At 35.5% G+C, this 27,530-nt stretch overlaps 4 protein-coding genes across 15 annotated transcripts in view; all 4 read right to left on the reverse strand.

The window, feature by feature from the left end:
- Positions 1-3,167, reverse strand: part of mybpc1 (myosin binding protein C1) — a gene marked incomplete at its 5' end in the record, with an annotated part of 41,755 nt that extends 38,588 nt beyond the window's left edge. For 9 of the 12 annotated variants that reach the window (XM_079817378.1, XM_079817372.1, XM_079817382.1 and 6 more), the window contains one exon: positions 2,927-3,167. In XM_079817378.1, coding sequence (XP_079673504.1) covers positions 2,927-2,963 — 37 coding nt within the window. The remainder of the gene's footprint in view (positions 1-2,926) is intronic. The other 3 variants (XM_079817376.1, XM_079817375.1, XM_079817371.1) reach the window with 2 other exon arrangements.
- Positions 3,168-7,580: 4,413 nt separating this feature from the next.
- Positions 7,581-11,586, reverse strand: spi2 (Spi-2 proto-oncogene; the record flags this gene model as incomplete). The annotated part of the gene is made up of 6 exons (XM_079816483.1): positions 7,581-7,897; positions 8,190-8,409; positions 8,497-8,621; positions 9,947-10,043; positions 10,525-10,596; positions 11,572-11,586. The coding sequence occupies 6 exons, from the start codon at positions 11,584-11,586 to the stop codon at positions 7,581-7,583; spliced, it is 846 nt and encodes a 281-aa protein (XP_079672609.1).
- Positions 10,753-14,637, reverse strand: spic (Spi-C transcription factor (Spi-1/PU.1 related)). The gene is made up of 5 exons (XM_079816978.1): positions 14,500-14,637; positions 14,207-14,294; positions 13,945-14,066; positions 13,753-13,849; positions 10,753-13,574 (listed from the first exon to the last, which is right to left on the reverse strand). The coding sequence occupies exons 1-5, from the start codon at positions 14,500-14,502 to the stop codon at positions 13,090-13,092; spliced, it is 795 nt and encodes a 264-aa protein (XP_079673104.1). The 5' UTR covers positions 14,503-14,637; the 3' UTR covers positions 10,753-13,089.
- Positions 14,638-24,227: 9,590 nt separating this feature from the next.
- dnajb9b (DnaJ heat shock protein family (Hsp40) member B9b) lies at positions 24,228-25,838 on the reverse strand. Its single transcript, XM_079816921.1, has 3 exons — positions 25,784-25,838; positions 24,869-25,099; positions 24,228-24,785 (listed from the first exon to the last, which is right to left on the reverse strand). The coding sequence occupies exons 2-3, from the start codon at positions 25,083-25,085 to the stop codon at positions 24,361-24,363; spliced, it is 642 nt and encodes a 213-aa protein (XP_079673047.1). The 5' UTR covers positions 25,086-25,099; positions 25,784-25,838; the 3' UTR covers positions 24,228-24,360.
- Between the last annotated feature and the right edge of the window lie 1,692 nt (positions 25,839-27,530).

Consider the following 27,530-nt stretch of genomic DNA (forward strand, 5'->3'; position numbering starts at 1 on the left):
TCCCTCTTACTCCGTTCACCCATCATTAGCTGGTGAAAAAGTTAATTTTGGACCCTGGATATATGCCGCCCCCCCTAATGTAGGATGAATTTGACATGGGGATTCTTTCACCTTTGACCGTATCTTTAAGCCATTAGTCAGTGGGCAGCTAATTACCCTGATACAGCTCCGGCGATAAACTTTCACTGACTTGATACAAGCTACTAAAGTTTGTTGTGTTTCCTTCCATTGTTTTCCTGTGGGATGCCATTTGTGATGCTGTCATATGTGGAAATAGATCGTAACCTCCATCCTTTGATATTATTTATCACAGAGATCAAAGTTCAAGCAAACAAGAGCTCAGGATTCTCAGCATGATAGAGACATAAAGTCACTGGATGAAAGACAGAGAGAAGAGAGAGAGCAATGGGGATTAAAAGTCTGCTCATTCTGAACTATTCCAGGGGTCTGGAATCCAGTTCCCTGGGGGTCCTGCCCTGTTCATCCCTCATCCAGCCTTTTAAAGCCTGGAGTAAACGCTCCAAGGCAACCCCAACCACCCCCCATCAGCTGTTCCCTGAAATTTATGAGAACAATAATTTTTTTTCCAAACAGACATGGTCACAAAGTCTAATACTCTCTCTCTCTCTCTCTCTGTCTCTCGGTTATTTATGGAAGGCATTTACTGTATATGAAATCCATCGTACTTAAATATTACAGTTGGGACATCAACTACTTTCAGACTTTCCATCTTTCAGAGTAACCAATTCGAAGTCTCATTGTTTGTTACTTTAGAAAGGGTCTTGTTTTCAGGTAAAAATATTGAAACATCCTTAAAACAAGATAAATTGAATTGAGAAGCAAAATAGTAATAGTAAAAAGTTTTGTTTTTGTAATTATAATTTTTTTAAACATTAATCTTGGTCAATTTTATTATGTTAATGCTTTAATCAAGTCAATAAAAAAGTTTTTTTTTAAATAAATGAATTGAAGATATATTCGTATTAGTGCTGCCAAATCGATTAATCGCGATTAATCGCATCCAAAATAAAAGTTTGTGTTTACATAATATATGCGTGTGTTTATAAATACACACTCATATATATATCATTTATATTTTATATAAATATACATATTTTATATATAAATGTAAAAAAATTCTTAAATATATACATGCATGTGTATTTATACATACATAATAATTATACACAGCACACACATATATTATGTAAACACAAACTTTTATTTTGGATGCGATTAATCGATTTGACAGCACTAATTATTATCCAATTTTGTTTATTCATCTTGTTTTAAATGGATAATTCATTAAAATACAGTCATCATTTAATCACCCTTATGTCATTTCAAAACAGTTGAATAAAAATAAGATATTTTGAAGAATGTCTCATTGTTTTCTTGTTGTTTTAATGAGAACAAAAAACTGTTACCAAACATTCTTCAAAATATCTTCTTTTGAGCTCCGCAAAGGGAAAAAAAAAGTTGTACAGATTTAGAATGAAATGACAGTGAGTAAATGATGACAGCATTTTCACATTTGGGGAAACCACCCCTTTAAGAATACTTAGATGTTTTCACTGGTTTCATCTAAGAAACAAGACTAAAAAAGGCATTTTGCCTTGATGATGGACAGATGGTTTTAGTCACCATTTGCAACCTATCCAATATCGTTTCATTTAAGACCTTAAAAATCTGCACAATCCACCGGATGGCATTTGCAGTGGGCGACGGGCACGTCTGCAAACCATTTACAGAAATGAATCGCGCCAACGTCCATGTTTATGACCATGTTTATGACCATGTTTATGAGCATCATCAAAATAGCAGTCATAACATCAGTCCCCTCATTCTGCTTCATAATCCCCATTGTCCATTGGTGGATGGATCTTATCCAGTGTGTATATGTTTAAAGGCAGATATTAAAATATGAGTCATCCTCAGACAAATGCTAAAGCCTGACCAAAAATAAAATTTAAAGGTCAACGGTGCTTGTCTGTACTCATGGGAATGCAGCTCCAAATGTCCAAATATGTCAGGCATAATAATAATAATTTTCCATAATAATAATACAATTACAAGAGCACACACAATGCTGCATCCTGATATTTATCCATCCATCCATTAGGCAGTGGAAGCTGATCTCTATATCATCACCCCTGAAATATTTGTCCATCTGGAGGCGTAGCATCCCCACTGGGCCATCGGCATTGCATCATCCATCAGAGATGCCTCTGGCACCGCAGTAAAGCTGGGCACTAGCGCCGGGTAAGTCACCACCATTCCATACTCAGAATCCTCTATAGCTCAGCTGACTGTGCTCTCCTAATCGCCTTGACTATGTGCCATCCATCATAGCAACAGTTATGACAATAGTTGCTTTGTATAAAGTTTTTTGGGTCACCTCATCATCCAGCACAATGTGAATTCCAAAGTCGCTCCCAGAATTCCCGTTCTTCCCTGAGCTTTTTATGTCTGCGTGGGTCATTCTCATGACTGTAGGGATGCAGCAAAGCAGCACCTACTTCTAACCAACCACCTATACGTTATATTTTGTAGTACATTATAGGCTGTACACTGTTTATTTAATATCACGCACTAATACACAATTATCTGCACTCTTTACTTTCTCTCTATTATGCTTATTGTGTATGTGTGTCAAATGCAGTTAGGCAAACTCCATGTTAGTTCAAACCTATTTGACTCATGAATTTCAGGTTAGAATCAAAACAGGTGAAGCAAATCAACAACATGGAGCGGCTAGTTTTGTTATTTGCATGTTTGTTAGTAATGTTGAGGTGATATCACACATGTTGTTGTATGTCTTGATTTGGTAGAATGATGAAAACTATGTCTTGCCATCCTAAAACATTTCTCTACCTTTTGCTCAATTTTTCCATCAGACCACGAGATCTGTGGCATGATGACGAACAGAATTCATTCTCACCTTTCTTTGTGGGCTCAGGCATGTTGAGCCGTTCTCCGGTGGACCGGGCACCAGTTGGAGGGGTTCAAGGGTGAGTCTGGGCTGCCCAGTGTGTGTGGCAGGGGATGTCCTTTAGCCAGGGGGTGTTATGATGGAGAAACAGAGGTGAGGAAAGCTGCACCAGAGACTGTGGAAGCCAATGAGGATGAGGGCAACGCAGAAACGTGAAGGAGAAAGTAACAGATCTGGGGGTGATGAATAAATGGGGTTTATATAGCGCTCATCCTAGCCACTCCTCTCTCTCTTTGATAATGGATCCCAAAAAGATCCCTAACACCTCCCTCCCCTTCTCTCCTAAAGTCCTGGGGATTAGATGTGGCTCGCTGTGCCCTGTCTCCTCACCAGCTGGAGTCAGACAGCGAGAGGGGCTTTTGGATAACGTTGCATTGCAGAAAAAAAGACGGAATTTCTGTTGACAGTGGCATGGCTTTGAATATGTCACAAAGAGATATTTTTATACAGAATGCCTGACACTTAAGTCAAAATGATAATGTAGAAAAAAATGTATCTATAATCAAATTAATAATGCATAATTGGCATAACTGTAATGAATAATTGTAATGTATGTGTATGTGTAAATGTATCAAAATATAATATAATATATAAAATAAAATGTTATAAAAGAAATGATAAATTATAAAACTGTTATATAATATATAAACTATATAATAAATTATATTTAATCAAATTTAATAAAATATAAATATTTTTAAAATAAAATATTTAAAATGTATAAAAATATAACAATCATATTAGATATTATAAATAACAAAATAATAATAAATTACATTTATAAATTAAATTACAAATAAATAAAATGTAAAACTGATATATATTTTATAATTTATAAAAAAATAATATAATAAAATATTCAATAATAATAAAATATAATATATTATGTTTTTATACTTTTTAAATGTATATAAAACACATCTCAAATTATATACTAACTACTGCCAACGATGTGTTTATAATGAAGAGACGACCCTACCAATGGGTAGTTGATGTGACAATGTAACCGGCTTACTACGAACCTTTGCCAGGCCCGTGTCAAGGGCATTGACTATAGGGTGCATGATATTATTAGGCGATGCTGTCACCCAGGGGTTCCCAGTGTCTAAACTCCACCCTTTCCCTAGAAGGCCTCTGTTTGATATTTAGGGCTTAGTGAGAAAAATAGGAAACATTCACTTCACCTTTCAGCCAAGTGCCAGAGATGATGTGGATGTAATGTGGATGAGGGTGATCTGAACAACCAGGACTATAAATTCTGTTCAGATGCCTGAGCAATGCTTTTAAAGTCTATAATTAGAATGCCTCCCTGAACTCTGACTTTTTACATATCAAGCATGGGAAGATGGTGGGATTGTTGCCATTGTCAAGACTCTAATTATCCTGTTAACGCTGTAATTTTCTCTATAAATCTGGCCCTGCTTCTTGCAGACGTGACAGCAATTTACACAGTCCCCGAAGCTTTAATAGTCTTACCAAGCAAATACATTTAATTTGGTTTATTATTTCCAGAAATTTGAAATGTATCTCAAATAAGAAAGATGGTTTTGAAATCCTTCTACTTGAAAATAATATAGAGGTAAATGACATGATGACCCCTGGTTTCACAGACAAGGCTTAAGTCTATAGTCCCAGACTAAAATCCCTATTTGAGCTGTTTTAACTGAAATCAACTTGCACTGATATATCTTAAAATATGTCAGTGCCATTGTTTAATCTCAAAATGCACACCAGTAATTTTTTTATCTTAAGGTATGTTTTTGAAAGATACGTAAATGTCCTAATTGAACTAAAGCCTAATCCTGGTTTAATCTAAACCCTGTGAAACATTTAATCTATTATAATCTATTTAATCTATTAATTTGAATCATTAATTTTGAGTCAAATTACTGATATTTTCTTTTTGGGTAACTATTCCTTATAATCCGTGTGCCAAGTCTCTTAAAATATAAAATAATTTGACCTTTTTATGACATGACAAAGTAATTTCAGGTTGTAAAATGTAAGATGTGGTGCGACTTTTCTTAACTGATATTTATGAATTGTATAAAAGTTTTTCAAAACCATGTTAAACCTATATGAACACAAAACATTTCTAAGAACTTGGAACATGTTGTCCATGAACTTCTAATTTAACTGCAGAAATGAATATGGCAAAGACTGAGGAAAAAAAGTCTCAGATGGTCACATGAACGGCAGCAAGTAATATAAGATGGTTCTGCTGACCCAGTAGCATATTACATATTAAGCCAGGAGTCTTCTTTAGTAATTTCAGGCTGTTCTTGTTCTGATGGGGTTTAGTCAGCAGTCACTCTATCCGTAGCTACACTTGCCATCAAAGAAATTGTTGTTTAGAATTGGAATTTTTCACCAAGGCATGTCACACCAAATGGATGTGGTTGCCTTACCAAAATTAAATTGGAATCTCTTTCTGAACTGGCTGTGTGTGATATAAGGAGGTTATGAATGTTTTGCCACATGAGTCTATCACAAACCATCTTGACTGAGTGGATTTTAAGCATGATCTTTTGGCCTTTATTGGTAGCAGAGCCTCCAACTAGGGTCCCATTTATAACCCTGTGTGTACAGCTCTAAAGACAGGGTGCTGGGGAAGTATCATGTGGGCTTGCCACAATGTTCACACAAAACCATTTGGACCAGACTGGTGGTTAAAGGTTCATGTCGCCCATGGGGATTTAGCTCTCATGGTCATCATAAAAAGCTCACACGAGAGAGTCACAGTGGCACCTGCCTGCACAAATGCACACACACAGACACACACACATAGGAACCTAAACAAGATATCGACTCAGATTTTCAGCATCTCATTAAGATTCAGCACGTTCAATAGAATGGAGCTTCTCTTCCGTGGAACAGGCAATGCTTTAGATGTAGTGAGCCAGTAAAGCACAAATACCGGCTGCAGAAATAGATTCCACTCCTCCCTGTGAATAAAACACTCTGGGATTATAAAGGGAGAGAAATGCCATCTCTGAATGGCAAATTACCATGTGTGAGGAGCACCCTTTGGCCGGTCAGTCAGTCAGAGAGACCAAACCAAGAATGTGTCTTTTAGTTGGGTGGTGTCAGCAGCTCTGGGTCCAACTTCACTGATGCCAGTGCTGAAAAAAAAAACTAAACAGCTGCAGTGGCTCCAAAAAGCATTTGAACACTTAAGCTAGGTTTAATAATTTATGGATTTTATTGCAGGATGCAACAAAATCTCAAACTAAGCGTCATTTATTTATAAAGACAGCATGTATATTTAGCAAGTTCAAATGTTAAACTATTAGATCATGCTCAAAATGTTGACAAAAAGGGATTGTTTGGCTTCATACATTCACTAAAATGACCTCATTGCAAAAATCGAGAAGAAAAATTAAGTTATTTCTGAGAAAAGCATAAATTGTCACTTCTTTTGAGATTTCAGTGTATCATGCAATGAATTACATTCATAAATTTGTTATGTGACCCAGGATTGACCCCCGAATTTGAACTGGCATTTTTATTATGCTTTTTTTGTTAATTAGATAAAGCTAAAATAAAATACAAATAGATGCAACAAATAAAAAAATACAAACTGTAATAAAATAAGTTGAAGTTGAAGTAGGCCTACTAAAAATAAATATAAATTAAAGCTAAATAGAAATATAAAAATGACAAAAAGCACATAATTCAATTATTAAAAAAAGACTGACTATGTGGATGTACACCAATGCAATTTTATTTATAAAATACAAGTTTATAAAAGACACCAAGACATTAAATGCATCAAGAACAATAAAAAAAAAGTGAAAATGACAAATGTTGCCTTGGCAACTAATTGTAATAAAATAATTTGGAGCTGAAGTACTATAACATAAATGAAAGCTATATAGAAATATAAAAAATGACAAAAGCACGTAATTGCTAAAACTCATCATGTAATTGCTAAAACTTAAACTAAAATTCTGTGATACTAGTTATAGTATATAAATAATACTAAAATAAAAGTGTAAAAATACTAAAATAATGAATTATATAGAAAAAGTGAAATATATAGAAGATGCTTAGCAATGATTTTTGCAGATTTGTAATGCACGTCATCAATGACTGTTTACTTTCATGAATTTGGTTAATAATTAAGCCCAAAAATATAAGGGAAAAGCACAACTGTAGTGGGTCAGTGAGTGACAATCAAAATAAAATAAGTATAGCAGCTTTGCCACCTACTGGAAACAAAGGAGCGGTGCGAGGAAATAAAAAACAAATCTGGTTTGGTTGCCAACTGCCAGCTTAAAAACTGATTATAAATGGACAAATATCCATATAAAATTATAATAAAAAGTTTGAGAATAGTTTAGAGTAAGTAGAGAGAAGAAAAGTAGAGAATGTTTAAGCATCAATATACACAAAGAACAGCAAAAAGTAAATCATTTGGTTAAGAGTCTGTTATACGAAACCCCATAGATCATCATCTTCTTATGAAGCATAATTGGGCAAGAAAAAATAGAAACTAATTTTACCCTTCTCCCGTTACCAAGGCAATTAAGATATCATGAAAGTAACAAATAATGACCGGAACACACTGGAGACAATCATTCAGCTCTCATTTCGATGCTTTATTTAAACCATGTTGACTCTGTAAAGTAGAGAGGGCAGGGACACTGAACTGGTAAGTCAGTTTCTTCTTCACTTTTATGATCTCCCCCGAGCGGGCGTAATTTCGTAGGGCACGCGACATTTTCTGGTAGGTCATGGGCATTCTGTTGCCTTTCCTCTTGCCCCATAGCTCTGCCACACGTTCCTTGTGCCTGGCAGAAAAGCGGAAGATGCCGTCTGAACCCGGCACCCAGGACACACAATGGGCCATGCCTGGGTCCTGCAGCATCTCGAACAGGAAGTGGAAAAGACGTAGTTTTTTCCCTGCAATCATAGAGACGATTCCTGTCAAACAGCGTGCATGTGTGAGCATGAAGGGATGGGCAAAGGCCAATGTAAACTATTTCCCATAACACATGCTTGTGTTGTGATAGGCGTAATTAAGATAAGCATCTCTAAAACATCAGCGGTGTACACAAGACCAGAGAAAATGAGAGAGAACTGAGATTCTATTTGGCAGTTATGGGTAGGACGAGCCGCTCCCGAGCTGCAGTTCCCCTAGGTTATTCCTCACCTTCGAGATAGCATCTAAATAAACCACAAAAGCAGAACTGACCTTTCTCTGCAGGTGTAATGCTGGGCAATGATTCGGCACACTTTTCAGGTGTTGTGTTCAGAGTTAAAGGTCTCTCTGGTCCGTTTAGGGCGTTTAACACTCGCCCGTCGGGTGCATTGTGCAGGACTGAAGACTGATCGACTACGGTGCTGCCGTTGCAATTCATCCCACAGTCCGTATACGAGTCAGATCTGTTTGCTTTGGCCAGAGATCGCATGATCTATTCATTTGACAAAAGCTCTTGGTTTTAAAATAGAACAAAAATTGGGTGCAAGAATGAAATGAAGTGTTTAACTGAATAGTTCACCTGCTCGGAAAACTCCAGCTGGGACTTTTCTTGTTCTAACACATTGCTGAGAGGCTCCTCACCAGGTAGCTTTTCTTCAGAAGTGTTCACAACTTCACCAGTCGACATGGCACAGAGATCCCTCACTGCCATTGCATTACAAAAAGAGTTAGTAGTTAGTTAGTGTCAGTCGTTGTTTTTGTCCATGCAAGTCACTGGGGTCCTTTTTTTGGACAGCGTTACCTTGTGAAAAAAGAACACTTTAGCATACTTTAAAAAAGAGCACTTAATAAGTATACTTAAGAGTAAACATATATACTTAATATATAAAAGTGCAAACTCAATGTGATATTTTCAGACACATAATATGTCAACTGCAATTAAATGAAAATGTATTGTAGTTTAAATTTATATTAAAAGCAGTTAGCTTAACTGTATAGGGTTTTTTGACCCACTTAAGTACATCTTTATATTACTTCTACTGACACAATGGTTAACTAAAATATATTTTAATGTCATTTCTATTGAAACGTGTCATGTATTTAAATATGTTTGTAATTACAAATTGGTAGTGATCAAGTACGTGTGTAGTATGTTGGTCAACACATCAGAATAAATGTGCATCTTTGAAGCATTTCAAGATGATTTAAAATTTACTTTTAAGTAAAACTTTGTCTATTAGAAGTTATTATTTTATTTTAATTTTATAATAGTTGTAGCCTATTAATATTTTGAATTAGCTTTTATTTTTATATTTTTAGTTTTCATGTCATTTTCGATTTTAGTTTATTTTTGTCATTTTATTAGTGTTTTTTTAATATTATTTAGGTTTATTTTATTTTTATTTCAGTTTTAAGTTTGTATTTATTTCCATTTAATAATGTGAATTTTCCATTTAAAAATGTACAATTTCATTGCTTTAACTTAAACTTATTTTAGTTTATTGCCAAGGCAACATTTCAAATTTTTGTTTAGTTTGAGATTTTTATATTTAATATTTATATTTTATTTTATTTCCAAAATGTTTTAATAGTTTTAGTTTTACGATAATAACCCTGATTATTAGAAAGTGCACTTTTTAGTGTGTTAAGAAAAATAGTGTGTTAAGTACACTCAACTGGTAATTTATTTGTGTGTGTGTATTTATTTATTTATATTATATATATATACATTATCTGCAACTACAGTTTTAGGAATAAAAAAAGGTACAAAGATGTCGTTTTAAGGCACAAAGGTACAAAGATGTTGCTGCCGCCCCAGCGACAAGCTTTTGTACCCCTAAAGGTACAACTGACACCTTTTTTTTCTGTGTGCATGGATGAAAAATAAAAGTAAAAATTCTTCACAATATCATCTTTTGTGTTCTGCAGAAGAAAAGAAAGTCATGCAGGCTTGGAATGGCATATGGGTGAGTAAATGATGACAGATTTGTCATTTTTGAGTGAACTCTGCCTTTAAGCTTCTTTCTTACTGTCCCATAGTGATTTTCTTTGTGATTCCTGCCTGTAGTGCTCCTCAAGAAAATCCAGAATCACCTCCAAATCAGTTTGATATTCCTGCAGACTGTTCTGGTAAGAAATACAGATTTTTATCTCATACACAAATGGGCCCCCAAAAAGTATTTGATTAGTTATAATGTATATAATGACATTGATATATTTAAAACTGCCCAAATATGTTTTGGCTCCACTGTAGAATAAAAACCATATTACAAAACTGTAAAACGTATCAGTTCTTACCATGTTAGTGTTACAGATGTGATCCTTATTGAAAGTAATGCCGTTTCAAGTGTTCTTGTATTAATGAATAACCAATAAGTTAAAAAAAAGAGACAGATTTGTTACTATTAGTGTGCTTTACAAACAAAACTCTTGTTGAAATGGTGCAGACTCGTTTTTATCAGTAACAAGGGGCTGGGGGAGTGAACAGGCCTTCCTGGAATGATCTACGACCGAACATAAATAACCAGCCATCTTTTGACCCAAAACCACCGTTTCTTTTGGCCCAAACACACACAAACACACACACCCTGATCTCGGTCTAACACACATCTCTAGCATCCACCTTTATGGAACCAGTAACCACATCCTCTTCACTCTTAGAGATAACAACCACAACCACCTAACAATGACACGCAGGCTCCACATTAAAACACACATTTCCTTCATGCTGAAATGATAGAGAAATTTGAATTCATGAACAAAATATGCAAGCAACATAGATGAGAGAAACACAGTGGTTAACTTCAATCATAAAGTCTGAAAGAGCACAATTGTTATGAGACAAGTGTTTATTGTCGATTATGAAAATTATACAGCAGCACCATATTAGTGTTTGATTGCTATCTTACAAAGAGGAAGGTGATTTGAGATCGGTTTGTAATATGACACACAAAGCAGTCACAAACAATCTTCTCTCTGTGAAATTAGATAAGCTTGGCCCAAATGCATTTGCAAAGAAATCAGCGCAGACGTTTATACAGCGGGCTTTAAGTGTACATGCAGTGGAGAGTTTAACAAACAAATTCATTGGGTTTTTCAGCTAACTTTATTTGAGCACAAAAACAAATGATCTTATGTATACATTTTGAAAAAAAGCAGATATAAATACAATATGAAGATAGACATTTATAGAACTAGAACAGTAGATAAACAGTGGTCCCAAAAAGTATATGGACAATTTTAGACTCTTGATAATGTAAGATTATTTCCTTGCATATGAAATATCAAAAAATCTTAACGTTTTCTTTGCAGTCACCTGGTCCTAAGGTGATTTTTATGGATTTATGAAGTTTGGTTTGGTTTGTTTGGTTTGATATTTTTTTATAATGCAAAGACGTACATACATTTGAGTTTCGCCTAGGTGTCCAAATACTTTTTAGGGCCACTCTACATATACACTACTGTTAAAAAGTTTTTAATGTTGTTTATATGTCTATGTGGGGTTTTTAATATGCTTAAAGACAAACCATGTGCAAATTCATAAGTTAACACCATCGCTGAGTATTTTCTCCTTAAAACTGCAGTGAAAAAAAAAGACAAAAACTCTCAAAAATGCGGTTTCAAAATCGCCTGTGTTTCTTGCGTCACAAACTACCTTGTAACCAATCATGTCAACGTTTGGGGGGATTTAGCATGTCCTTAACTATTTTCTGAAGCAGTGGAGTCTCAAGAGAAGCTAAGTTATCCCTGTATTTTTCTGTTTCGAAAGTGAAAAATCGGGTACATTTAGCAATTTAGCAGGTGAATTTGGCATATTATGTATATGATGTATATTACGATGTTATGATGAACTATATGCCTTTCTCCACTAATGTTAAGTTGTTCAAAGCATTTCTAAGGACATTGATTTTAAGAAGGCATCTGTCTGAATCTGAGGTGGCGAACGGAAACATGGTTTGTGTAACATTAGCAACACATTATTAGCTGTTTGATAAAGTAGTCAAGCAAAAGGCTAATCGTATTAATTACATTGTGTCCGGGGTTACACAAAACGCATTACCATTCTGATACATTGTTTTGTAGACGAGCCTGTACGAGTGAGTGGAGATGGGGCTCATTTGCATATTCATGAAGTAAGGGTGTAGAGTTGCATTAAAGCTATTTTTAGGAATGAATAAAAAAATTCACAGGAAAAAAAAAACGTTTAAATATGTAAATATATGTATTTTTGTGATCAGAGATGAGTTTTAAGGGATACAATTATTAACTACATGGAGACTTTAACGTTTTTGAAAGAAATCTCATGGTCACCAAGGCTGTATTTTTTTTAAATCAAAAATACAGTAAAAACAGTAATATTATGAAATATTACCATTAAAAATATAATTTATTCCTATGATGGAAAATTCCTCCAGTCTTCAGTGTCACGATCCTTTAGATCGAATACGCTGATTTAGTGCTGATTTTCTTATTATTATGAATGTTGAAAACAGTTATGCTGCATGATATTTTTTGTTGAAGCAGCGATATGACACGTAACATGAGTGCAAGGAGCTGCACGACGAATGAGTCAAACGAGCCTTTATTTAGAAATCCACAGGGAAACGGAGAAGAAACAGAGAATACTCAACAGATTACACAGACGTAAACCATAGATGAGATCGGACAACTAACTGAAAGAAAAAGGGAGTATAAATACTAGAACAAATGAGGGAACTAATTAGTTATTTAACAGAACTAATGAAACAACACATTGGTCAAACAGGCAGACAAGGAAGACAGAACCAAAACACAAAGAAACATGGCCAAAACAGAACATAACTGACACAATAATATTTTTTTTCAAGATTGTGATTAATAAAAAGTTCAAAGCAGCAGCATTTATTTCAAATAGAAACATTAGAATGTCTTTACTTTTAATCAATTTAATGCATCCTTGCTGAATAAAAGTATTAATTTCCTTCACAAAATAAATCCTTAATGGCTAAATTTTTTTTAACAGTGTGTTAAAATCATACATTTATTAATTTCAATTGCACTGTAGGAAAACAGCTTTATACACTTCTATACATTTTACCCTGTTAATGTTTATTTCAAAGCATCTCCAATCTTGTAAAAGTTTTGTAAAATTTTGAATTTATGGAATGTTAGGGATTGGCTCTTTTGAGAATCACTAAGCTGAAATGCCTATTTTGGGATCCTCATGCACTGTCAGTACTGTAGCAAGATCATACTCTCCCTGGTAAGAGTATTGGCCGTACCAGTAATGACAGTCCGGGAGAGGAGAGCTGTAGTACACGTGCTCAGCAGAGCCTTGCTGATGAAGGGCCATGTCTCTGGGCGAAGGGCCCGAGCTGAAGCCTGACACTGAGCTGAGTCGCTGCAGTATAGCTGGATTAAACTGATAGGTGAGCTTGCGACGCACCTTCACAATCTCGCCCGTGCGGCTGTAGTTGCGAAGAGCGCGTGCCATTTTCTGGTAGGTCATGGTCTTGCGGTTGCCCTTTCGTTGACCCCAGCACTCGGCCAGTTTCTCTTTGTTTTTCGAGATGAAATGGAAGATGCCGCTGCCTCGGTCCGTCCACTGGATGGAGTCGCCCATGTTGTCGTCGTGAAGAGCCTCGTGCAGATATTCGTATAACCGTAACTTCTTACGACCTAATGAGGAAGAGAAATTGAGAAATTATGAAGAACTCAACTTTGTTGAAAACCGTCAAATTCTGTACAGTCAGTTTTTGGAAAAATCCAAAACATCCTTGTAGCATCATCAGCACATTTCCCACATATTGAATGATCACATTTTCAAACACACAGAAAACTTGTTGTAATGTTATACCTTTTCCGTGGCGCTGTGGTAAATTTGAGTAAAATACCGAAGGCTCAGCAGAACACAATGGCCCCAGAGACACTTCTGGCACAATGTGAGACCATGACTGTAGAGACAGAGAGAAGCTTTTCTAGTCATAAAACACAGGTAAAAGTATCACAACCTAACAGCTGAAACAATGAAAGGGAGTTGTAAACCTACTGAGGATTCATTCCAGTCATACATCGATCCTGGAGGCTCAAAATGAGGTGTGAACTGATAGTATGAGATGGCATGTCTCACAGAAGACTGTTGACTTTCCAAATTCTCATAGTATTTATTTTCTGAAAGAGCCAATCAGCAGAGAATGAATAATCATCATCATAATAGTTTATACTTAATTATATTTTATACCTATAATATTATATAATATAGTTAATGAATTAATATATTACATTTATATTATATTATTTATTATATATACCTGTGTCATAGTGCCGTATCTGAGAGTGACGCTGAATTACATCAATGGCATCCTGAAAATCTTGATTGATATCATTTTCAAGAGACCCCTGTAAGAAAAAAATAGGCATAATTCAGAATTTCATGCATATGAAATAATGTCTGTACTAAGGTTCTGTCTTCTAATCAAATATGTAAATAATGCATATAATAAATAGCCTATATATAAAGTAGAGTTTTAAATAATCAAGTAAATAAATATTACATAAAACAATTCATAATTACACTAGTACATACTTGAGTCAAAGCACTCACCATTCTGGCCTTGGAAAACCTAACACTTCATCTATGTAGAGCTCAACTGTGTTGATATGTCTCAGCGATTATAAGTGGACAGATATTTCGTTGAAGGACTACTGTTTTACTGTCCAACTAAGCAATGTGGCCTGTTATATACATGGGTCCATTTAAATGTGCCACGTCAACATAACATGGAGTAGTCAATGATACTCTACTTCTCTTTTTGGAAATGAAGACCACATAGGAATCATATAGTCCTCTATTCTATAATCTCCATATCTCCATCCATGGAAAAAAAGATAGAGAGCAAGAGAGAGAGAGGGGGGGGAAGAAAGAGGGACTAACCACTAGTTTATCCAGGATTCCTTCTCCTTTGTGAAAACATTTGCATTTCAGGTTAGAAGCTGTCAACGGCACTGTGGTTTATTGGTCCTGTAAAAAAAGTATTGAGGCACCAAACAATACTGATAATCACAGCAAGAGAAAAGATGGGGAATGCTGGGAAATTGCACCTGAAGTGGGACACTTCAAGAAAACGTGTGACTGAAATATGGATTTTTATGTTCCTTTCATGCAGTTCTATAAAAAAAATTGAACCAATTCAACACTGTTTGATTTATTTTAGCCAGATTCTGTGAGTGTGAGTAAGTATTTGCAAAAACTGTCCTTCCTTACAAAGCAATCGTACATACAAATGTTAGAGATAATCATTTCCTTCTTCCATTCATTTCACATTCATATTAGTGCGATTGTCAACTAAACAGGTAAAGAAAGACAAAGAAAGAATCTTAGGTACACAAACTTTGTGCCACAAACTGGAGGCAAAAATATCCAGTCCCATTTTAATGCATTTCCTTTTCTTTCTTTTTTTTCCATGTATTGTTCTAAGCTCCTAAAACATCAGTTAATTCAGGGCACATTCTCATGACACAAGTTTTAAATATCAACTGACTGGCTCCTGAAGTTCCCCTTTCAGGTGTGCAGAGAATGAAAGTAAAGAGCCTCACTGATAAAAGAAGCAGGTACATTTTATGAGACCTCAGCGCTTCATTCGACTGAGATTATACCGCTGTGTTCTGGCGCATAATCAATACGCTAGAAAAGGGCATTTATAGCCCCAAACTGTGTAAACACCTCCCTGACAGTAGTTAATCAGTTATACTGTAAATCACCTGCGAATCATTTCTGCTGTCATTTACATCATTAAACAAATATGAATTCTAGTCAGACTTTAACTAATGAAGGTTTTATGAGCAATTCAAATCAAAGATATACAAATCATCCAAAACATCTGGCACAACTTCTAAGCATGTTTTTCTACAGATCAGATATTGGACTAATATGCAAAGGTACAAATAGCCTGAAGTAATAAACTTATTGTTAGTAAAAAAAAAAATGTTCTGCTCTCCAAAGGCTACATTTATTTGATAAAAAATACAGGAAAGGAGTAATATTTTTTTCTATTTTAAGGTATTTTTTATTTATTGTGATAGCAAAGCTGAATTACTCCAGTCTTCAGTGTCACATGATCCTTCAGAAATCATTCTAATATGCTGATTTGCTACTCAAGAAACATTTATTATTATCAGCGTTGAAAACAGCTGTGCTGCTTAATATTTTTGTGTAAACTGTGATGCATTTTTTCAGGATTATTTGATGAATAGAACGTTCAAAACAGCATTTATTTGAGTTTTTTGTAACATTATAAATGTCTTTACTATCACTTTTGATCAATATCCTTCATCCTAAAAAAAAAACATCTTACTGACCCCAAACTTTTGAATGGTAGTGTGCCTGTGTGATGTAAAAAGTGATCAGTTGACTTAACTCAGAAAAAGTGAGGAAACCCGTTGCCTTAAAATGATTAAGTAAACTTCATGCGTAATTGACTGAACTGCTTGTGGTCTCGGCCAACCCAGCACTTCATCACAATCTCTCCATTCAGCTAGGATCATCAACCATAACTCCGTCCAGGACAGCCAGGAATCTTAGAGTTGTGATCGATGATCAGCTAAAATTCACTGACCACATCACTGCAACAACCCGGTCCTGCAGATTTGCATTATACAACATTAGGAAGATTAGACCCTTCCTATCTGAGCTGACCACACAACTCTTGGTCCAAGCTCTTGTTCTCTCCAGACTGGACTACTGTAATGCTCTTCTAGCAGGCCTTCCGGCATGCACTATCAAACCCTTGCAACTGATCCAGAATGCAGCGGCGAGGGTGATCTTTAACGAGCCGAAGAGAGCGCACGTCACGCCTCTCTTCATCAGACTCCACTGGCTACCAATAGCCGCTCGCATCAAATTCAAGGCACTGGTACTCGCCTTCAAAGCAACCACTGGCTCTGCACCAATATACCTTAACTCGCTTGTTCAGACATACACACCCTCCAGGAGTTTGCGTTCTACCAGTGAACGACGCCTTGTGGTGCCATACCAGAGAGGCATGAAATCACTGTCACGGACCTTTTCCTGGACTGCCCCCACCTGGTGGAATGACCTGCCTATCTCAATTCGAGCAGCCGAGTCTGTAGCCATTTTCAAAAAACATCTAAAGACGCATCTCTTCCAGCAGCACCTGACCAATCAAGAATAGCACTTAACATTCTATTCATTTTTCTGTCTGTCTAATTTATTTATAAAAAAAAAAAATAAAAAAAATCCTGTGTGTTCTGTGTTAGATTAACTGAGACTTGTTACAGCACTTGCATACTGTAGCCTCTGACTGTTGTAGTTGCTTCTATTGCTCTCATTTGTAAGTCGCTTTGGATAAAAGCGTCTGCTAAATGACTAAATGTAAATGTAATTGAAAACATTTAGTTTTGTGAACTTGACAATTCCACATCATTTATTTTTTTCAATTACGCATGAAGTTTATTTCCTTAATTTCTGTCAGGACCACTATCGTCAAAGATTGACTATTAGCATACAGTTTGGATTGGCGGTATGGTTCCGTTCTGGGCAAGAACTCCCTGTGCATCCATGCAGCCTAGCATGGATAAGAGCAGAGAGAGCAGCAGTAACCCCCCTTAGGGTCAACAGAACAGAACCAACATAATATATTGAAGATATCATTAATGTTGATATTAAGTGTACAAAATAATTCATGAATTTAGTCTGATTCAAGGGGAATCAAATACCAAATCCTGACTGGACGAGAGGAGGAACTGGGGATGGAGGAGGGTAAATGAGCTCTGGAGAAACGCGATAGCTGCTGATAATACTGGACGAGCTTATATATGCTGTGATAGACGTCATATTCATAGGTAGACTTGATCAGCTGACAGTCAGCTGATACGAGCTTGACTAACGTGACCTGCCAGAATTGATGCTATACGGGCAATGGGTTTCCTCGCTTTTTTTAAGTTAAGTCAACTGATCACTTTTTAACTCTCTGTGTGTGTGTGTGTGTGTGTGTGTGTGTGTGTGTGTGTGTGTGTGTGTGTGTGTGTGTGTGTGTGTGTGTGTGTGTGTGTGTGTGTGTGTGTGTGTGTGTGTGTGTGTGTGTGTGTGTGTGTGTGTGTGTGTGTGTGTGTGTGTGTGTGTGTGTGTGTGTGTGTGTGTGTGTGTGTGTGTGCACTGAAAAGTTTTTGCACACATATATATTTTTTAAGTACATTTCACATATGGGATTAAGTAAACTCTACTTCACTAAGTTAAGTAAAATTAACATCAGTAATTTTAACTTGGCCAGTAAAGGTTTGAATAATTTCTCCTTTGAAATACTTTTTATTCAAACAATATAACACTGAATTAATCCATGCTTTTAAGGTGCATCTAAGTAAATAACATAATAGATATTGTGTAGACACCATATATCTACGCTGCATCTGAACACAGAGACCTCAATACTTGGTACACGATGACGGTAACATTCGATGGATCGTTTTTGAGTATGAATGTATCATTCTGAGTAGAAAATGAACTCCAAGTGTCACAAAATGGCAAGTTACTAAACCTAACAACAAAAGCAATGATAAAACAGTTTAAATACAGCTGGAAAACAGCGAAAAATCTACCTCATTAATATTTTCAAAAACCCAGTGCATGATGGGAACACCAGTATCAGAAAAGTTGAGTAAATTTACTTAATTTTATAACGTTGATATTTACGCTTTAATTTCTACAAGTTTGCATTGAGTACTAATATAAAATGTAGTACTTTTTCATGTAAAAATTACATTTGTTTATAAATGTCGTTTTTACTTCACCATTTCATATATACATACAATCATATATACATACAATATAAATTAAATAAAATTTAACACAAAGTGCGGTTTTGAAATATTCTCAATAATGTTACATTTGTGCAACTTTTTTTTCTGTTGACAGGGTTTAACTGTTCTGGAACATCTGTGGTAAAGTGTGGAATTGTTTCCTGTCTGCTGTGGATGATAAAATGTGGGAGACTGTGCTGGAAGGGTATGAAAACCTTTCCTCCACTGTGACTTACAAGGTAGTTTAATTAGCCATTTAATCTTCAACATTTTGACACCTTTTTCACATAGCAAATGTTCCCTATTTGTCATTTGAAATTACATTATTTGTAATGCAATAATTGAGCAATTGACAATAAAAAAAAATGAATCATTCATGAATGAATGAATATGGTTATAAAAAAAAGAGTCTCTTTAACTAAACCATGTTTTGAATCCTTCTCTTGCTGACTCTCTCTCTTGTGTTTGTGTGAATTTTTCCAATGGTTTATGAATTTATGTATGCGCCTCACGCCTGCCAAAGTATTTACATTTTCTGGCAAAGCAGTAGCGAGGGCTTTATCTTTTCAAACAAAGAGCTGCTTTCCTTCCCCTTCTCTTCAAACCCTATTCAAAAGGACCATTAATACCAAACCCAATGAGGGAAGGGCTGTATAACCACAACATAGCTCCTATTCAACTTCTTTATTTACTGGCACTCAATCAAAATAAGTTCCCAAAGTGCCTGCACAGGTAAACAGATCACTCAAGCTGTCTGATGAAGTTAACCCATAAAGTGGCTTACCGATTCTGGGTAGGAAAACAATACTGATGTAATTGTTCTTGTTAAGCCTTGCTTGTTTGCTTTTCATATTTAATGGCAGACTTTTATGACAAACCTTTTGAGCTCTTCTATGCGAATATACAGTATAACAGCAGGCCCAAACCTTTAGTGTCATGCTTTTATTTTCTGTGCTTGCTTTGATAACAAAAGCAAATTAGTTCTATTCATTTGAACCTTAAGAGTGGCTAAAATATTGATTTATTTGTTTGTTTGCTTGCTTGCTTATTTTCTATGTGCAAATTATTATTATTTTTTACAAAAGCTAATAAGCTCAAATTTTCAGCTATTTAATATACTACGCTTTAAAATGTTTGCACATGATATTCTGATAAGCTTTTTCCATCAACTGCCACATAATTCCAAAACTGGAACACACCCAATTATCTGACAATATTCCAGTTCCTGATTTTTTTGGGTGTACATCATGACGACAAACAGGGTATTCATTTAATATAGCCTGTCCTCCCATGTCCCTTAAACTGAACAGCATTTTGGGATGTCATAGTCAGATAAGGGTATACGTCTATATAAAAACCATTTGATAAATATGCATCTTGTAAGCAAACATTGATTTTTATGCCATATTATATTGTCTTTTTCAGGTTTTGGACACATCCTTAATTGTGCAGTGTTGAGGGGTCCCAAGTGCAGGTTTGTACGAAATATGGTATGACAAAATCTGTTAGTGTTATTAGATATGTACCATCTTATGATGTTGTTGTGCATCTGGAGCCACACTTCAATGACTGATGTGAGTGATTTATATCTTGTTTGTTTGTTCATGTTTTCATTCTAAAATAATCTTGTCTTGTGCATAGTGTTGATAACGTCCTGTTTGTCTGCTGATTGCTGACATCTGTTTCTTTTTTTCCAAATTAGCGAATAAAACACCTCACCTGTTCTTTTGTCAATGGCATCTTTGGGAGTCTTGTCTTCTTGTTTTAGGTACTTCCTTTTATCCATACTTCAGTGAGACACTGCCGCTGGATTCACTAAATATAAATATAGTATAAGTAGTTTTATATTTCCCTATTGTTTTTAGTTTTATTATGCTGTTCACATATGCTTCATGCTGGGACTGTAGTTCTTTCCCTCACTAAAGCCGTCAAGTACACAGTCTTGTACCTTTGTCTTTTTGTCCGTTTTTCAAAAACTTTAATGCTTCAAATCAAAGTTTGTAGTGTTGTGATTCACCTCGTAGCTGATTGGCTTGGTTCAAAGCTTTTAACTCTTTAATGAAGACTTTTTTTAATAATCACTATGGAAAAAAGGAATGGAAAAAATGGTTACACTTTAAATAACACTTTAGACATTCTACTTACTATACAGTGAGGCAAAAAAGTATTTCAGCCACCAATTGTGCAAGTTCTCCCACTTAAAAAGATGAGCGAGGCCTGTAATTTTCATCATAGGTACAATTCAACTATGAGAGACAGAATGAGAAAATAAAATCCAGAAAATCACATTGTCTGATTTTTATATAATTTTTTTTCAAATTATGGTGGAAAATAAGTATTTGGTCAATAAAAAAAGTTCATCTCAATACTTTGTTATATACCCTTTGTTGGCAATGACAGAGGTCAAATGTTTTCTGTAAGTCTCCACAAGGTTTTTACACACTGTTGCTGGTAGTTTGGCCCACTCCTCCATGCAGATCTCCTCTACAGCAGTGATGTTTTGGGGCTGTCGCTGGGCAACACAGATTTTCAACTCCCTTCAAAGATTTTCTATGGGGTTGAGATCTGGAGACTGGCTAGGCCACTCCAGGACCTTGAAATGCTTCTTACGAAGCCACTCCTTTGTTGACCGGGCGGTGTGTTTAGGATCATTGTCATGCTGAAAGACCCAGCCACGTTTCATCTTCAATGCCCTTGCTGATGGAAGGAGGTTTTTACTCAAAATCTCACGATACATGGCCCCATTCATTCTTTCCTTTACACGGATCAGTCGTCCCGGTCCCTTTGTTGAAAAACAGCCGCAAAGCATGATGTTTCCACTCCCATGCTTCACAGTAGGTATGGTGTTCTTTGGATGCAACTCAGCATTCTTTCTCCTCCAAACACGACAAGTTGAGTTTTTACCAAAAAGTTCTATTTTGGTTTCATCTGACCATATGACATTATCCCAATCCTCTTCTGGATCATCCAAATGCTCTCTAGCAAACTTCAGACGGGCCCGGACATGTACTGGCTTAAGCAGGGGGACACATCTGGCACTGCAGGATTTGAGTCCCTGGCGGCGTAGTGTGTTACTGATGGTAGCCTTTGTTACTTTGGTCCCAGCTCTCTGCAGGTCATTCACTAGGTCCCCCCGTGTGGTTCTGGGATTTTTGCTCACCGTTCTTGTGATCATTTTGACCCCGCGGGGTCTTGCGTGGAGCCCCAGATCGAGGGAGATTATCAGTGGTCTTGTATGTCTTCCATTTTCTAATAATTGCTCCCACAGTTGATTTCTTCACACCAAGCTGCTTATCTATTGCAGATTAAGTCTTCCCAGCCTGGTGCAGGTCTACAATTTTGTTTCTGGTGTCCTTTGAAAGCTCTTTGGTCTTGGCCATAGTGGAGTTTGGAGTGTGACTGTTTGAGGTTGTGGACAGGTGTCTTTTATACTGATAAAACGAGTTCAAACAGGTGCCATTAATACAGGTAACGAGTGGAGGACAGAGGAGCCTCTTAAAGAAGAAGTTACAGGTCCGTGAGAGCCAAAAATCTTGCTTTTTTTGTAGGTGACCAAATACTTATTTTCCACCATAATTTGCAAATAATTCTTTAAAAATCAGACAATGTGATTTTCTGGATTTCTCCTTCTGTCTCTCATAGTTGAAGTGTACCTATGATGAAAATGACAGGCCTCTCTCATCTTTTTAAGTGGGAGAACTTGCACAATTGGTGGCTGACTAAATAATTTTTTGCCCCACTGTAAGTAACTTTACAACTATATGTCAACTCACTCTCATTAGAGTATTTGTAGACTGTTAGGTTAGGGTCAGGGTTAGTAGAATTAGTTGACATTGCATACTTGCAAAGTTACTTTACAGTAGAATGTCTGTTAGGGAATCATCACAACAAAATGTTAGTAGGTATTAAGCAGATAGTATACTAATAATCTAATGACTGTTTACATGTAGTTGCAAATAAAGTTAGTAGAATGTTTAAAAGTGGACTATCAAAATAAAGTGTTACCAAAAATACTTCCGGAACCAGCACCAGTGAAGGGGGCGGACACTGTTGCACACTATAATGGAATAAAAAGTTCAATTTCATGCTGTATCGAAGCATGTAGTTGCTTGTAATATACATTACATGAATTTTGCATTCAAACTAAAACCAGTTTTAACACAGTGAAACAGTTTGGAACCTGAGCATGGCAGTAAGCACAACATATATAAATTAATATAAATATAAAATATAAGATTTATTGTGGTTGTTAATATTGCTTGTCATTCTTACTGTCCACAAAGCTTGATGAGGTAATTGTTTATTGGCACAGAAATAAAAGTATTTAGATTCAACTAACTGACAGAAGTGTTATGCTATAGCTAAAATGTTTTGACAGCCAAATAAATATATCCACATTTACAGAACCACAGGGAGTGTACACTATTTATTGTTGATGTTCAATAGTTATTTAAATGAAAATAAATGATTGTACATGGCGTTTTATACAAGTGCCCCAGGTAATTGCTCAAATCCTTCCTTAACATGGAAATTTAACATGATACCAAAGCTGAAACAGTAACTGTTTTTTTTTTTAGCACGGCATTTCGTTTGATCATATATACGGTCGCTGCTTTTTTTTCTTCAGAAAAGCCCTACAGCTAACAGGATCCCCCACCAGAAAAAAAAAGATTTGAATAATAATAATTTATTGCACATGTAAGGGACTTTCCCTTCAAAAGAGCCACTTGCTCTGGTGTCATGTTAACCGAGATGGAAGATATACAAATTGTGTAACATGCTTGCAAAGGACATGAAAGTAAACAAAAACAGAAATTGAAATGAGTTTGTCTTTTTCGACATTGTGCAACATAAAGCAAATCAAACATTTACACAATTTCAGCCCTTCCTAACTTTTAAACCACTTTGAGTGTTTTCTACTGATCACGTAGCACAGATTGATCACAGGTTCAAGGTTCTTCTGAAATACATTAAAATAGGCTGAAAATCACAAATAATCCATGCAGTGGCGGCACTTCATGATAAACACAATTGTGTGTTTTAAAGGCCTAAAAAGCTAAATATGCTTTAAGGACCCTGAATCGTGACTCCACATTTGGACAAGAAAGATTCTTATAGTTTATAAATGCCAAAATATAGTACAAAATGTACTTCAAGGGGCAAGAAAATACATTTCCAATCTTAAAATGCATCCCAAGTAAATGCTAAATGTTTTCTAAAAATACATTTTGTAAATAAATTTAGACTAATATATATATATATGTCTAAATGTATATGTAAAGGTCCAAAATTAAATTTAATAATGAACTGAAACATACATTTTTTAATGTAAATATTTTTAAATATATATTTTTATATATTTAGAAATATACCAGAAATGTTATTATTTTCCATATGGGTCAGGTCGTCATATTCACAGTGAATAAGTGTTCATTTTTGATTACATTATTAATATGTTGTGAATGGTGAATTTTGTATAAAGTCAGATTTAGGATCTCTGAACTGAGGATGTTTTGTCACAATAATGTGCGATTCTTGCAGAAGACTTTATAGAGGTCATCAGTACTGATCCAAAATACAAAAAAGCGAAACGACATTCATTTAAGTTTCAATCAAAACAATTGGAAGACGTTTCCATGTGTGCGTTAATTCAGGAACAGTCGGTGTATGTTGTTACCATGTTGCCCCTTCGCTCTGTGACAGTCCTACAGTGCTGCCTGCTGGAACTGTGAAAACTGCTTTGAGTCCGTGTCTGGTGTCCATTAAAAGAGAACATCCTTTCCATATCCTCAAACATATCATCAAACATGCCACCACCGAAAGAGTTCTGGAAGTGCCTCCTGTGTCTGTTTTGTGTTTCTTCGTGGGCCTTAAAATGGCTCTCGAAATGTCTTTTATTATGCACATGAGGATTGTGTCCAAACGTGTCAGAGTCTCTGAATATATCATCAAAGTTGAAGTTAAAATGTTGACGGAAGTGGTCACCGCCTCCTCTCGGGCCCTCTCTGGAGAACGGACTGCTCTTCGTCTGGTCGTACTCCTTCCTCCGGTTGTCATCTGATAATGTTTCATATGCTGGGAATGGAAAAATATGAACTTTAACAACTGATCAACACTTATGATGTTTAGGAAGGTGTGTCCTGTGTGTGTCGACTCACCCTCAGCAATCTCTCTGAACTTTGCCTCTGCGTCAGGGCTTTTGTTTTTATCAGGGTGATACCGCATGGCTAATTTATGGAAGGCCTTTTTGATCTGTCGATCAGATGCGTCTTTGGGTACACCCAGGATCTCGTAGTAATCTTTCTCGGCCAGAATCAGCTCTGCGATGAGCAGAACGCTCACAGCAATGGTGAACACTGACTGTGATGTTGCCATGCCTGCGGTCAGAACTGTTAACAGGAAACAAGAAAAAAATATCAGTTTGTTTTTTTGTCATGAGAAAATTCACAGTAGCACACAGTAGTGTCTATGTAATCTCATTAGTGTATGTGTGTATATATATATATATATATATATATATATATATATATATATATATATATATATATATATATATATATATATATATATTCATTAAAAATATAGACTATATAAATAAGGAGACTATATAAATAATAATTTGTCTATATTATGACATTATTTTTATGATATGCAAACTCGTTTCTTAAGAAATATTTTAGTTTTTTTGTAATGATTCTCATTATTATACATTTCTCATTATCTTTCTCATTATATATGTTTTTGTAATCTGCATAAATTAAAGGCAGTACAACAAAAGCAACCATAAAGTATAAATAATTCATACACGTACCGGTACATATACTGTATGTATGTGTGTGGGTATGCTTCACATTAATGAGAATATATACGTATATACATTTTCCTAAAAGATAATTTCCTATTTCTTTTGATTTATTATATGTACATGATCTTGGCAGGTTAAAATTGGGTTACAAGTACATTATTCTTAGAGAGATACTTACAATAGGACAGACTCATTCTCTAACATTTCTAAACCGCTGTATATATCAAGTAATATTAAAGACATAAGTAATCTGCTGGTTTTAACTTACCCGATGTTCTCTGTCACAAAGTTGCTTCAACCACAGAACAGCTGATCGTTTTTCTGAGCGCTGTGACGGTGCTGAAGTTACTGCACCACGATTCGCAACGCGATTGGCTGATTCCCGGGATGAATGACTACAAGCGTTTTGATTGGTCCACATAGGGGAGCACATGGAACGCTTGTCAGAGCGTCACTTCCAGTTGACTTCAAAAAAGTTTATTTGTAAACCAATTTTGTGCTCTTGACATATACGTTTTTAAGGTAACTTATAAGGTAAGGTGTTTGTATGTTCATTTAGGTTAACTTAATTGTTACTCTTAATTTAAAAATATCTATCTATTTGTCTGTCTGTCTGTCTATCTATCTATTTGTCTGGTTTTTTTGTTTTGTTTGTTGCGGGGGTGGTCTTTTTATTTAAATAAATTGAATAATTAAATTATTTAAAGGGATAGTTCACCAAAAAACGAAAATTAGCCTATGATTTACTCACCCTCAAGTCATCCTAGGTGCATATGACATTCTTCTTTCAGACGAATACAATCGGAGTTATATATATAAACAAGTGAATGGCTGTTTCTGTTTTGAAGTCATAAAAGTACTCCTCGGCTCTGGTAAATAAAGGCCTTCTGAAGCGAAGCGATGCGTTTGTGTGAGGAAAAATAAATCTTTTTAAACTAAAATAACTAGCTTCCAACATCTGCTAGTTATTTTGTTTTGTTTTAGTATATTTTTCGTACACAAGCGCATCGATTTGCTTCAGAAGGCCTTTATTAACCCCCCCAGAGCCGTGTGAATATATTTTATGATGGATGGATGCACTTTTATGAACTTCAAAACAGAAACAGCCGTTCACTGCCATTATAAAGCTTGGATTAGCCAGGATGTTTTTTTTTATTTTATATAACTCTGGTTGTATTCATTTGAAAGAAGAATGTCATATACACCCATAGAATCATAGTGTGAACTACTCCCTTTAAGGGAATAAAGAAGAAATAAGAATAGTAAAGGTTGTTCTTGCAAAATAATAAAAAAAAATTTAATATGCACACATTTACTCTTGTTTGTATGTCTTAATATGTCAAAAATGTAAACTTTCTGTGTTTTGTCACATTCTGTTATAAATTACATAATTTATATGATTGCATATTTTCAATTCAAAATGGCGAAATAGTTTGCATCACTGTATGTTACAGTTTGGGCCGGGTCGTTAAACATATCCATCGAGTGCTTACTATATCATATGTATTAAAATAAACAATATATTTATATAAAAAGTTTTATTTAGTTAATTTAAAACATACAAATATATTAATATATAATTTAATATTTAATAAATATATACAAAAAACGTCCTTGTCAGCAGTCTAACCCAAGCCTCAGCCTTTTTAGGCTCCCTCGAGACAAACTGCAATTTAGCTAAATGAGATTTGGTACTTGCTTGCCAGAAGTACTGAAAACACTCCAGGCATATATAAAGGCTAAACCATTGTACTTTAGTGGCTATATGTAGGACTTTATATTGTTTTGTGGCTTCATAGAAGTACAAGGGAATGAAATGGACATAATTACACCTGTTTTACGCCACATGGTGTCAGTGTGGCAGGGGTCATGTCATTATTATCAAAGTGATGCCCATTCACACACTGGCAGAGGGAGCTTAAAATAGTTATTAATTTGCTATAGCTGTGACCTACACAGTATGGTTTTGAATGGTAAATGGCAGCGTGAGTCTTGAGGGAGAGTTGTGAATAAAG

The sequence above is a fragment of the Gobio gobio genome (genome assembly GCF_949357685.1).
Source record: "Gobio gobio genome assembly, chromosome: 5".
NCBI lineage: Eukaryota > Metazoa > Chordata > Actinopteri > Cypriniformes > Gobionidae > Gobio > Gobio gobio.